At 46.4% G+C, this 14,301-nt stretch overlaps 1 protein-coding gene across 6 annotated transcripts in view; it reads right to left on the bottom strand.

Annotated features, from left to right (window-relative positions):
• Positions 1-14,301, bottom strand: part of kcnma1a (potassium large conductance calcium-activated channel, subfamily M, alpha member 1a) — a 1,078,477-nt gene that overhangs the window by 100,320 nt on the left and 963,856 nt on the right. For all 6 annotated transcript variants that reach the window (XR_011588354.1, XM_070865680.1, XM_070865679.1 and 3 more), the window contains one exon: positions 10,622-10,814. Coding sequence is in view for 5 of the 6 variants with exons in the window: in XM_070865680.1 (XP_070721781.1) it covers positions 10,622-10,814 (193 nt within the window). In the remaining variant the exon portion in view is untranslated. The remainder of the gene's footprint in view (positions 1-10,621; positions 10,815-14,301) is intronic.

Genomic DNA, 14,301 nt, shown 5'->3' with positions numbered 1-14,301 from the left:
TTCAGGTCTTGCTTCATGCGGGCATGAACTGCTTCATTACCTGAGAAGTTGCGAATGGAACTGAACACTGTGCAGTCATCAGCAAACATCACCTCTTCTGACCTTTGGATGTATTCCTGGCGAGTTCATCCTTTGACCTCACACCTGTTGCCCTGCTCAAACAGCCTTTATGCCATCTCCCAAATATTTTTATAACTAATAAACAAAAGTGTTCCATGAAAATGGAAACAAATCTATATTTTTGAATGCCGGTACGATCCTTCTCCCGGATTTGCTCACAGCGGGGTCCAGGGGATTCACTCTTGGAGAGCCCAGAACAGTACTGGAGGCTTGGCACCCCAAGGAGAACAGCCTACTTACATAGAATCATAGAAAATAGGAGCAGTAGTAGGCCATTCGGCCCTTCGAGCCTGCACCGCCATTCAATATGATCATGGCTGATCCTCTATCTCAACACCATATTCCCGCTTTTCCCCCATACCCCTTGTTGCCTTTTGTTTATAGAAATCTATCTATCTCCCTCTTAAATATATTCAGTGACTTGGCCTCCACAGCCTTCTGTGGTAGAGAATTCCACAGGTTCACCACAATCTGGTGAGTGAAAAAATGTCTCCTCATCTCGGTCCTAAATTTCCTACCCTGTATCCTGAGACTGTGACCCCTTGTTCGAGACTTCCCAGCCAGGGGAAACATCCTCCCCGCATCCAGTCTGTCCAACCCCGTCAGAATTTTATACGTTTCAATGAGATCCCCTCTCATTCATCTAAACTCTAGTAAATACAGGCCTAGCCGACCCAATCTCCCAATGTAGAAGACTTTTGAATTCCCTTTTTATGTCAGCTGCCAATCTATTCTCGAACTCGCTCTTTGCCCTTCTTATTTTCTTTTTCACTTCCCCCTCTGAACTTTCGATATTCAGCTGGAGTCTCACCTGTACTCTCAACCTGACATCTGTCATATGTGCTCTTTTTCTGCTTCATCTCACTCTCTATCTCTTTCATCATCCAGGGAGCTCTGACTTTGGTTGCCCTAACTTTGCCCCTCATGGGAATGTGCCTCGACTGTACCCCGAACCGTCTCCTCTTTAAAGGCCGCCCATTGTTTGATGCACCACTTTCCTCACTTGGGTCTTGATAACGTGGCCCTGTGCTCCTAAAGATAGAGAGCAGATGACACCGGACTCCAGACCCGCGGGATTGGTGCAACACAGGCAGATTCTGCAGAAAGAGGCACTCGATCCATCAGCAGACTCTCAGTTGACCCACAATGTCAACGACACCACTCCAGTGTCGACTGCGATCCTCTAATGTAAAAGCACCCGAATCCCAGTTAATTGTTTTCCTCTCCAATTCACCGAATGGCCTGTCCAAGGTTGTCTCACAGCCGATTGAAATGCCACATTCTAAATGGTGGTGGCTTTACTGCAATTTTAGAAATGTTATACAAAACACAATATTTTCATTTTTGTTGGGGCTACAAAAGGTTACTGTTGAACCCTTTGAACACTAATGGTTTCTCCCATCTGTTGATAGTATTCAAATATTTATTGTTCCATAATGGGTTAGAAGCTGCAAAATGGCATAGATAAAACACAACCTCACAGGGGCCTTGCACTTACATTGAACATTCAGACAAAAACGCTTCAGATAAATCTGCCTCTTCGCCAGAGTTGCTGCACTTTCTACCTCCCCATAATATGAAACAAGTGTCTTCACGCCTTGCAGATTCTTGAAAATGCAGGGTCCAATTCTCTAATGGCAAATGAGCTGGCTTGATTTACTCCACATCCCTTGATGGAACAATGAAAAACTTCCTGCTTTCAATTCTTCAAAGAGACACTTTCTCTGAAGCCTTCATACTTGAGCCTTCTTCATCTATCGCTGGCACCGGTCTTCTGATCTTTCAACTGGCTCCCACATTTCCATGATAGCGGCCTGCCAAAGGCCCAGGTTCATCATTTTTACCAAATAACTATTTTCTTGCAAGAACTATTCAAGCTCAGTTCTGTCAGTAGCCTGCGGCTCTTGTTGAGGTGATATTTTGGCTCAGTGCTTTCACTCTCAATCTCGGAGTCAGATAGTCCTGGATTGGAGTCTCACTCCAGAGACTTGAGGACAGAATCCAGGCTGACATTTCATTACTGTGCCAGGGGAGTGCTGCACTGCCACAGGTGCTGTCTTTTGCACCAGATATCAAACCGAGGCCCTGTAAACCCTTTCAAGTGGATGTAAAAGATCTCACCAGATAAGAGCAGGGGAGTTATTCTGGGCAATATTTATCCCTCAGCCCACACCACCAAGAACAGATGATCTGTTTTTTTAGTTTCAGAATGATGGGCAAGTAGGACCTTTGCACATCTTGTGTCCATGTACACAGCTCAGTAAAAGCTCGTGCACAAGTACAAACAGGAATCAAGGCTAGTGGAGAGCGATTTGAATTCAAAAGTAAGGAAGTGATGTTTTCATGGTACGGAGCCGTGGTCATACCCCATCTGGGGCACTGGCCATCAGGAAAGATATGTTGGCTTTGGAGAGGGTTTAACGCAGATCGACATCAATGATACTTAAAGGGTTAAGTTATGTGGACAGGATTTGGGGCAATCTGATCTAGGGGTTTAAAAACATTAAGAGGCCGAAATTATCCCTCTCAAAAAGGCCCATTATCGCCTCCGGGAGGTGCTAATGGGGCGCTAAAGGGTTTCCGCCCGGGTTTTCAGCGGGATGGTAGACACGTCATTTTCGCCTTGGCGCTGGTGCGCACGCCGATGACATCTTTGCCGTGTGCGCCGTCCCACAATCGCCCCGCGCCGACCCCTTTGCGCCCCGCGGGAGCGATGTTGTGGAGGCTGGGGCGCCCCGTCCGCTCTTAAAGGGGAGGGCCTTGTGCTGCGGCCACCATCTTTTTTTTTTTGGTCGGCTCACTTTTCGAGTCGGCACGACAATGGCGGCTGCTGGTTGGGACGGGCCGCCAACAGGCAGCTCGGCACCTCGGCTAGCCCAGCCCAATCCCGCCCTAGTGGCCAAGTGAGCGCCACTAAAGTGGCTGCAGAGCTGGCAGAGGCCCTCCAAGGGGAGGGCATCCCGCTCAGCAGCCAGTTACTATTCTATCAGGGTCCCATGTACGTACACGGGACTCGGATTTGCATTTATCATGAGGCTCCTGATGGTAGGGGTTCCATTCGCTGGCAAAACGAATGGCAGTTAGATTGCAGATCAGTGGGGGAGTGGAGCCGCCCCATCGGAATGGACAACTCCGCTCTGTACCTGTTGGTCGAGGGGGAACTCAAATCAGCCCCAGCACATGTGAATGTTTCACCACTCAAGGCACAAGCCTGACGGAAAACAGGTGAAACATCGCAGTCAAAACATAAATTTAACTGCGGGATATAATAAATATCGATGGCAGCTCGAGAGCTATATAATTAGTCATTTACTGCCCTCAGGATACAGACCTAACCTCAAACATTCAATAGGACCTTCACCTTTGCTCCTTACAATGAACTCTCGTTGACCTTTTGTTCACTACTGTACCTGGCAACTCCAGATACAGCTCCAGTACACTTTCCCGTAACTTCGTCCCACCGATTTATGTGCAAACTGGTCTGGTTGAATTCAAAGCATTCCAGATCCTTAACAACCATTCCCTAGTCAGAAATTCTTTTCCCAATTTATCCAATCAAAACCTTAAAAAAAAAGCTTCAACACAATTTTTTGTTGGATTTCTCTGCTCCAATAGCACGAGGCTTCATCAAACCTACAGGAGCGAAATTGCCCCTTTTTGCGACACCCGTTAACGACTCCCGGGACACAACAATTTTTGCCCAACGGCGTGGGGGCAGAGGGGAAGGGCGGGAGGTGAGAGCGAGTGGGGCTGCCGGCTCCGGGAGTTTGCGGAGGCGTTGTCTCGGCGGCCCTGCGCCCCACATGGCGATGATGTCAACAGTGTGCACGCCGAACCCTTACTGCCAGGTGCTGACCCCTTTCCGGCCCGCGGGGGATATTGCCCCGCGCGGCCGGTGTGAGCGGATGTCAACGTCAGCGTCGCGGGTCATGAACTCGACCGACATCCGCTCGCGGGGCGGAGGTTAAAGGGAAAGCCACCTGCGCCCCGCGCCGATGAAGGAACGGCGATATATTTCCAAGTCCGGCTGGTGTGTGATGTGGAAGGGAACTTGCAGGTGACGGGTGTTCCCGTGCGCCTGCTGCCCTTGTCCTTCTAGGTGGTGGAGGTCGCGGGTTTGGGAGGTGCTGCCGAAGAAGCCTTGGTCAGTTGCTGCAGTGCATCTTGTAGATGGTACACACTGCAGCCACGGTGCGCCGGTGGTGGAGGGAGTGAATGTTGAAGGTGGTGGGTAGCGTGCCGATCACGTGGGCTGATTTGTCCTGGATGGTGTCGAGCTTCTTGAGTGTTGTTGGAGCTGCGCTCATCCGATACTGAGTTAGCTCCTTATCGCTGGGTTCATGACGGAGTGTGGCGCTAAAAGTGGCCTCAGCCCGGGTTTGCCCGCTTAGTCACTATTTGGACATCGGGTGCGGATCGGGTTGAACTATAATACTCCAGGCTGGTGGCCTGTTGAAACCGCTGCCTGCGCTCACATTGCAACGTGGGATTACTTGTGTAAGGAGCTCAATGAAGGACGGCCGCGAGAGAACGAGAGGAGAAGAGAAAGTTCAGGTATGTTTTTGAACCAAAATAAATAAATAATCCTTCACAATGAGCTGAATAATGCAGCCCACACTGTGGTGATAAATAACAGCCTTTACATTACTCATTGTAGGCTCAGCTCCTTCTGACAAAATTCCATATTTTAATTTTACAGCATAACCTTTCTCAGTTTGAGATGATGAAACAGTGAAATTCCACACCAAAGGGAATTCAATGTTTAAAGGGAAGATTGGTGGTGTTCTATTTTAAAGTCCAAATGGGTGCAGGTTACTATTTTTATTCACGGTCGGTATAATTGTAGTCTTGAATTGCAGAAAGCAAAATAAAAGCGAAGTGCCTCATAAATCAGAACCTGTCACTTTTAACTTGATACAAAGGCTAATTAAAATCTAATTCCCTTCATTGCTTGGGCACGTTTAATGAAAAGTCGGAGTAGTACTGGAATGCGTTAGCGGCAGCATGGGTCATGACAAGCTCACGGAGTGAGCACAACAGCAGTGGACAGTACTTGTGTCCAATGCTCACCGAATGTGCACATACCCCATGTGCTTAACCAAGATAAGGGGAAGTCTGTAATTAAACCTGCAATACTGATCCATCTAACGTCTTGGCAGCGCATGTTTAGAGTAATATGACATTTTATAGGTAAAAAATGTAAAAGAAAGAAATCCAGTCAGGTAAGCTTCAATTCTTGCTCTTTGGTTTCTCCCTCTTTCTTTCCTCCTTTCCGGAGTCCCTCTGGGGGAACGATTCCAGGCTGCTGCTTAGTATCTCACCTAAATGGCCAAAGTCACTGTATGAGCCGAGACAATGTGCAGTGGTCGGCCAATCGGCCTTGGACAGTTGGCACGCAGACAGGTTCAGGTTAACTTATTTGTTCATGGGATGTGGGCGTCGCTGCCAAGGTCAGCATTTATTGCCCATCCCTGATTGCCCTCGAGAAGGTGGTGGTGAGCCACCTTCTTGAACTGCGGCAGTAGCGGTTTGGTACAACTGAATGTCTTGCTGGGCCATTTCAGAGGGCAATTAAGAGTCAACCACATTGCTGTGGGTCTGGAGTCACATATAGGCCAGGCCGGGTAATAACAGCAGCTTTCCTTCCCTAAAGGACATTAGTGAACTAGATGGGCTTTTACAACAACCCGGCAGTTTCATGGTCACTAGCTTTTTTATTCCAGATTTAATTTTAATGAACTGAATTTAAATTCCCCAGCTGCCGTAATGCGATTTGAACTCTGATCTCTGGAACATTGGTCCAGGCCTCTGGATTACTAATCCAGTAACATAACCACTGTGCTACCATTCCCGGCAGAACAATGACGGTAATTTGGACAAGGATTAGCTGCTGTTTTTTTGGCGGGAAGTGCAGATTGCTTTTTCACGTGAACTGAAACTCTGGGGGTGGAAATCAGTCGATGCCCGTTTTCGTACCCGAAGGTAGTGATGTAGCCTCAGCATGTGCCTGAACTGAGTGGGTTGAGCCCAGCCCAAAATTGGGCCTCGGCCTCAGGGGCGGCAGCTGCTCCATGCCAATGGCCCGCCCGCGGGGATCCGAAAACAGGCGTTAGGCCTCTCATTTACATACTGAAGGGGCCTAACGCCTGGTTTAGGTGGCCGCCAGGGATGCCTGAAAAATCAACCTAACCAATTTCGGGTCCGACCTCTTCCAAGTGTTCTTTGGGCACAGGACGTTGGTGTCCAGAATTGGGCCTCATTGTGCCCGTTTCACGCCTGAACAGGTGCAACAAGATTCCATTTCTAGCCCTTTAAGTTAAATTATATGAAGTAAAAATTGGGCACCACAGAAGAACACAGGGAAAGATTAAAAGCGCAATATTAAATCATTTTTCAGTATCATAATTAGTAAAACTGTGAGTAGGTAAAAATTCTAAAGAATAAAAGTGGTGGAGTACCTAACATAGTAAAATGATTTAATGATTGTTTTCTGGAAGTATTCAATCACAGGCAGTCCTTTATTACTGTTTTATTAACTAGATCAGTTTGGAGGAGGTACATGATACGTTTCGGGGACTAGAGACCAACATACAGGCATGGATTTATGAAGGGGAAACCATGTTTGACAAATTTGCTGGAGTTCTTTGAGGATGTAACAAACAGGGTGGATAAAGGGGAACATGTAGATGTGGTGTATTTGGAATTCCAGAAGGCATTCGATAAGGTGCCACATAAAAGGTTACTGCACAAGATATAAGTTCACAGGGTTGGGGGTAATATATTAGCATGGATCGAGGATTGGCTAACTAACAGAGAACAGAGAGTTGGGATAAATGGTTCATTCTTGGGTTGGCAAACAGTAACTAGTGGGGTGCCGCAGGGATCAATGCTTGGACCCCAACTATTTACAATCTATATTAACGACTTGGAAGAAGGGACTGAGTGTAATGGAGCCAAGTTTGCTGACGATACAAAAATGGGAGGAAAAGCAATGTGTGAGGAGGACACAAAAAATCTGCAAAAGGACATAGACAGGCTAAGTGAGTGGGCAAAAATTTTGCGGATGGAATATAATGTTGGAAAGTGTGAGGTCATGCACTTTGGCAGAAAAAAATTAAAGAGCAAGTTATTATTTAAATGGAGAAAGATTGCAAAGTGCCGCAGTACAGCGGGACCTGGGGGTAATTGTGCATGAAACACAAAAGGATAGTATGCAGGTACAGCAAGTGATAAAGAAGGCCAATGGTATCTTGGTCTTTATTGTAAAGGGGATGGAGTATAAAAGCAGGGAAGTCTTGCTACAGCTATACAAGGTTTTGGTGAGGCCACACCTGGAATACTGTGTGCAGTTTTGGTTTCCATATTTACGAAAGGATATATTTGCTTTGGAGGTAGTTCAGAGAAGGTTCACTAGGCTGATTCCGGGGATGAAGGGGTTGACTTATGAGGAAAGGTTGAGTAGGTTGGGCCTCTACTCATTGTAATTCAGAAGAATGAGAGGTGATCTTATCGAAACGTATAAGATTATGAGGGGGCTTGACAAGATGGATGCAGAGAGGATGTTTCCACTGATGGGGGAGACTAGAACTAGACGGCATGATCTTAGAATAAGGGGCCGCCCATTTAAAACAGAGATGAGGAGAAATTTCTTCTCTCAGAGGGTTGTAAATCTGTGGAATTCACTGTCTCAGAGAGCTGTGGAAGCTGGGACACTGAATAAATTTAAGACAGAAACAGACAGTTTCTTAAACGATAAGGTGATAAGGAGTTATGGGGAGCGGGCGGGGAAGTGGAGCTGAGTCCATGATCAGATCAGCCATGATTTTATTGAATGGCGGAGTAGGCTCGAGGGGCCATATGGCCTTACTCCTGCTCCTATTTCTTATGTTCTTATGTAATAAGGGGTCACCCATTTAAAACTGAGATGAGGAGGAATTTCTTCAGTCAGAGGGTCGTGAATCTTTGGAATTCTCTGTTCCAGAGAGCTGTGGCGGCTGGGTCATTGAATATATTTAAGGTGGAGATAGACAGATTTTTGAACGATAAGGGAGTCAAGGGTTATGGGGAGCGGGCGGGGAAGTGGAGTGGAGGCCAAGATCAGATCAGCCATGATCCTATTGAATGGTGGAGGAGGCTCGAAGGGCTGAATGGCCGACTCCTGCTCCTATTTCTTATGTTCTTATGATACATTCGTCCACAAAACCACCGGGAAGCACATTGGTTCTGAAAGTAACAGCAACTGGAGAACTGAGAACATCTGTACGAGGGAAGTTGACAACTTCTGAAAGCACGTTCACTCAGCGAGGCCAAGCGAGTTGGGGTACGTGACATGACCAGGACAGGCACAGCCAAGCTAAAAAAATCACAATCAAGTTATCTGCAGCACTGGCAGATTTTTAATTGGACCTCTGCATAAAATAACAATGAAATGCTCTTACAAATGAAGACAAAAAGCACATTTTACCGCTGCAGGTTTCAAAACATTTTTTTTTGTGTTTTGCAATTCACACGATTGAAGAGTAAAAGAATGGTTATCTAGGATTAGTACAGCGAGTAATAAATGGAAATGACAGGAATTTGGAGGTAATGTCTTTCTGAACTATTCCCTCAAGGCTGTGCTGTGAAAAATTCCGAAATGTAGATACCACGCTAATGTACTTCAACCTGCAATTAGAACATTACTGGAACCATTACCCACTTAAACAATATCATCTGATGCCGTCCTAGTGGTCTCATTAGAATTTTAAGGGTTATGTGGTTTACTTGCAGTGTGTTAGGGCTTCGAGTTTGCAATTAGTAAATATAAAGCAGCAGGGTGGCTGGCCGTGTCATGCCAAAGGTGTGTAAAATATTACAATTAGAATATTTAATTTTTATTTGCAAGTAAGCGGTTTAAGTGGTGTTTTCTTAATTAAGATTGCTGAGGCACTTAAGGAAACATCAAAGGGCCAAAAGTCATTCTAATAAAGCACCAAACACAATTACAGTAATAATGATGGAGCCCTAAATCTATTGCAGAGACTTTTAAAATACACTACGTTCACATCAAATGTTTCACTGACATGAGAGCTTTTCAATCTATTTGGAGGAAAATTAAGAACAGGCGTGGAACAACTAGTCCAACATTAAAGACTTGGAACATTTTAAAAGTCTCAAAGGAGGTATAAAGTGCTTTTATAAATATTTCAGAAGTACAATCATTTAAACGGTGTTATTATCTATTGCTCTGTTAGCTTTCTAATACCATGACTTGAAGTTGGTGAGTGTTATTTAGCAATTGTTGCAAATCGATTTCAGTAATTTTATAAACAGCCCTAAGCAATGGTTGATTTTCTACCTGTTGCCAAGCAACCGCTGTAATGCATAGTCATCTATATAAATCATTACATTCGGTTGGAACAAACATTGATCCACTCGTACATTTTAATTAAATCATAATATTTCTTCCCCCGATTCAAAAAGTGCTACAGCATGTCAGACAAAACCCGAGTCGGAATCCACTTAAAACAATTCAATGTCTTAAGGCAAACACAGGGATTAAAATATTTATAACAAGGGGTAAGAAGCAGTAAATAATGGCCTTCAACACCTATATGTAGATGTTATTGAGCATATATTTGCTGTTTTTAAAGGTCCCACGTCATTTCTCACTTGGAAGAAAGTACTCAGCTTTAAGTCCCAAATGAGAAAGAAGCATATCAACGAATTTTAATATGTTTACGTCCCCAGACTGCAGTGCTTAAAATATTTCCACAAGAGGTACACTACTGCACAAACAACTGCACAATCTGACAATGAATAGAATCTATATCTCTTCCAACAAAATGTTTTACGAGGTCAAACTGTTCCCTGCCTCACTATCAGGGAGGGTGGCGTGTGGGACGTTGAGGGCTGTTTAAACCGAGCCCGCGCTGGAGAGTGATCCGTCATCGCTCAGGAAAGGGTGCACTGCTGCATTTCAATGTTTGAACGATCACAGCGACTTCCTGAGCTAAGCCGCGAAGGTGTGGGACCTTCTCCAAAGCTCTTCGGGGGAACTGCAGAGCTGGAAATACACCGACCATTCTGCATGCGCCATGACCTTCCGAACATGCAATGAAGCGTTTGAGGACAGCAAAACCAACTGTTGCAGGAGAAATTACCATATATATTTAAAAAAGTGTTTTTTTTTTGGTCACTTTTATGCTCTTTTCCTTCAATCAGTCATAAAAAGGACCACACACACATAAACTGTGAATATGAGCCCTCTTAAGCACTTAAGTTTAATTGGGCCCTGCCTATATTAAGATTCAACCCGTTTCAAAATTCCCCATCAAGCCAAAAGCGATTCCTTTCCGTGGCTATTTATCTCCGCCCTGTTTAAAACATCATAGCAGTCAGTTGGCCTTACTGTCAAGCAACCCAATCCGAGACTGTTTGAATTACTGAGTGAGGGATATTCCTCCTGCCAGCTCCTGTCCCCTCCAGGCATAGCAGGGAAGTATTATAGGGCAGTCCTTACCTTGGGAATTAGCCTGCAAGACCCCTATGCTGTCATCAAACTGCATAGATTTGATGTTGAGTGACGCCAAGATGCACTCTTTATCCTGCAGCGAACAATCGTCAATATTGTTCTGATTGGCTGATAGAATAACACACATGTCGCAGAGGTTGATGTTGACAGCCCTTAAATCAGCTCGACATAATGGTGTACCCTTCAGCGAATAAAAAATAGAAAAACAAATTAAAGATCAAGACTGGAGCTATGGGACAATACTTAACAAGTAGTCTTTTATACTCCAACATTAAAGCAATGTTACTATGTGCTGGGGAATTGGAGATCTGCACTTATCTGAAAGGGTAGATGGTGCTGATGGCAACTCTCGGCTTCATTGTTTATACTCAGTGAAGCCATTAAAAGCAAATAGGAGACAGGCTCAGTGCCAGCTTTTTACATCTGAGTCATTGATGCCAAGTCAATAACTGTGAGCAATCTTTTCTAACTGGCAAACTCTGGCATTCAGAATGTGTGAACTAAATGCCAGGCTGCTCATCATTGCTATAAAATGTCAAATAGCCACTTGCGGCATCGGCATGTCCATGAAACGAAGGGAGAATAAAGCGAAGCAGCCTGAACAATGACAGATATCTGCAAACACCAGCCCTCGCTGGAGCGCTGATCCTGTACCTGCACTGCAGGATACCGTGTGTTATCTCAATCGTACCCTTGTTGGGAGCTAGAACTGTATCAAGTGCAAAATCCCCAATTAAAGGAAAACAGTTCTGTTGTCATGGACGATATCTTAAATTGTACTTTGAAGAGTTTGCACATAGGCATATTTATGTGGATACTGTATATTTGATTATCTGGTGCATGTGGGAACGTCAATATCTTTGGGTTTCATGGGTGGAAGGATAGGGGGTGGAGGGTGGATCGGGGGGGGGGTGGGGACAGGAGGAAAGCACCTTTGTGAAGCTACCAACCAGAGCAGTGCTAGCTGCTTGAGGGGCTGTATGGCCTGCTCCTGTTCCTATTTCTTATATTCTTATGTTCTAGTCTATGTGCAGTGAGGGAGCCCCTCATTCTCTAGTCAGTAGGACCAGTAAGCATCGGGCTGGGCCCTCCGAAATAACGAGCCCAAGAACAATTTAATGTGGTCTTCTGGACTCCCATCCAGAATGTCAACGTAGGGGGCATGACCAGGTTATAAATAGGAGGGTGCCGAACTAGCTACAACTTGTTCAGCAATAATCATTCCTACTGCACTGTAGTTGCAGTATGTGATCTATACAGGGTGTACGGCAGTAAGTTGCCAAGCTTAGCTTAACAGCGCCTCTCAGTCCCATGACCTCTACCACCAGGAACATAAGACCAGAAATATTACGGGAACACTATCACCTCCAAGTCACCCACCACCCTGATTTGGACATACAGGGGCCGAAATTGCCCCTTTCTATAAGAGCCGTGAAGTGGTCATGGGTCGGTAACGACTCACTGCTCAGCCGGCTGGAGGGGCCGACATTTTTTAAATTGCCCTCCGCTCTACCCATTTTCCCGCTCTGTCGGGCATGTGCTGACCAGCGGCGACCCCTTTTCTGACCCCCGCGGGAAATTGCCTCTTTCCAGAATTGACCCGCGGGGGCGGCACTGTCGGCAGTCGGTGCCACTGACGGCTTTTCCCGGCGGGAACCTCCTTGTGGCTGGGTGGCGTGTCCGCCCTTAAAGGGAGGGCGCACTGCTGCGGACGCCATTTTGTTTTAATTGTCGGCCGACTGCCAGGTCGGTCCGACAATGGCAGCCACGGGTCCGGGCCGGGCCGCCAATAGCAGCCCGGGACCTCCTCTTGGGTACCGTGTTGCTGGCCCGACCGAAACCCTCCCTGGTGGCCCAGCGTTTGCCACTAAAGCGGCACCGCCCCTTTAACTGAAGGGATGGCCGCTCCGACCCGTCGGCATTTCCCGATAATGACACCATTTCCGCCCCGCTCCAAAAACAAAGACCCGAATTTCTCCGGATTGTCCGCCCCATTGGAGTGGACGGAACCCTCACAAATGGGGAGGTGCGCCCCGTTTCAGGCAGAGGGCAATTTTGGCCCCATGTTGTTCCTTCTTCATTGCTGGGTCAAAACCCTGGAATGGCCCACTCTACATCATTGTGGGCCCGCGATCACTACAGTGACGGCATCAATTCACGAGAAAAGCCCACCACTTTAAAAGGGGAATGAGGGACGGGCAGTGTCATCCTCATCCAGAGAACGTTGGGAGATACAGCGATGCCAGTCTTGGAATTGTTAGTTTGGGATCTTAGCTGTAGCATGGTGACCAGGTAGAGCAGGCAGGGGAAGACCATTCCAACTGATCAGGTCGAGATAAGTGTTAGTTGGGAAAGGGAAGTTCCTTTTGTAGAGGCTGCCGAGTTTCAGAGTAACTTCTCCGCCCAGGTATCTGTCACCAATCCCTGACCATCAAATGTAGTGGAGTCCTCCAAAACACATGGGCCAGGTTGAGGGGGTTGACTTATGAGGAAAGGTTGAGTAGGTTGGGCCGCTACTCATTGGAATTCAGAAGAATGAGAGGTGATCTTATTGAAACGTATAAGATTATGAGGGGGCTTGACAAGGTGGATGCAGAGAGGATGTTTCCACTGATGGGGGAGACTAGCACTAGAGGGCATGATCTTAGAATAAGGGGCCGCCAATTTAAAACAGAGATGAGGAGAAATTTCTTCTTTCAGAGGGTTGCGGATCTGTGGAATTCGCTGCCTCAGAGAGCTGTGGAAGCCGGGACAGTGAATAAATTTAAGACAGAGATAGACAGTTTCTTAACCGATAAGGGATTAAGGGGTTATGGGAAGCGGGCAGGGAAATGGAGCTGAGTCCATGATCGGATCAGCCATGATCGTATTAAATGGCGGAGCAGGCTCGAGGGGCCGTATGGCCTATGGCTGCTCCTATGTTCTTATGTCAAGGTGTTATTAACGGGCTCTATATGTACATGTGCAAATATCTACATTCTGTTAATGGGGCTGCCAAAGTTAATGTGAGATTTACAACATGCCGAATGTGTAAAATGAATCGAGCAGATTATTCTGCCTTTCCTCTAACCCGCAGGCCTGTAGTTTACTGATCCAGTCCTCAAATGTGACCAAACTGTTTCTGAAATGAGATCTGTCTTTGCCTTCTTTTGAAAGCTTGAGTTTGAGCTAGACTGCGCATCAATGCGATTCTCCCACCTCATGCCAATTCTGACAACGCTGCGCTGTACACTTTTGCCCTCGACCCAACCTCATTTCACAGACGTTTCTTGCAGTTGACAGGGAGAAGAGACTTTCAGCTCTCTCATTAGAGCTCGATCCAAACCCCAGGCCCCAGAGTTCAAAGGGCAGTGCAAAGCTCCACCTAGACCACTCTCTGCCTGTTCCAGCTCTGTTTGGGGGCCTTTGAACATCAAGCATCTGAAGCCTTTCCATAATTACTGCTGTATCAGAAGGAGTCACATTTTCACAGTCATTTTGCTGTCCAATGACTCACTGGGGAAATGTACCATTTTGACCCCTGCCATGTTGACGTAGCTGATTTCAGCCACGGCAGCAGAGCCAATACTAAAGTATGTCTTGGTGCCCCCGGGCTAGGGCAAAAGGAAGAACTTGGGATTAATTTAGTCCATTTCATGTCCTCAGGATGTCCCAAGGTGTTTTCCAGC

This window comes from Pristiophorus japonicus, chromosome 22, assembly GCF_044704955.1.
Source record: "Pristiophorus japonicus isolate sPriJap1 chromosome 22, sPriJap1.hap1, whole genome shotgun sequence".
Lineage (NCBI taxonomy): Eukaryota > Metazoa > Chordata > Chondrichthyes > Pristiophoridae > Pristiophorus > Pristiophorus japonicus.
This window is presented reverse-complemented; position numbering and strand designations above follow the sequence as displayed.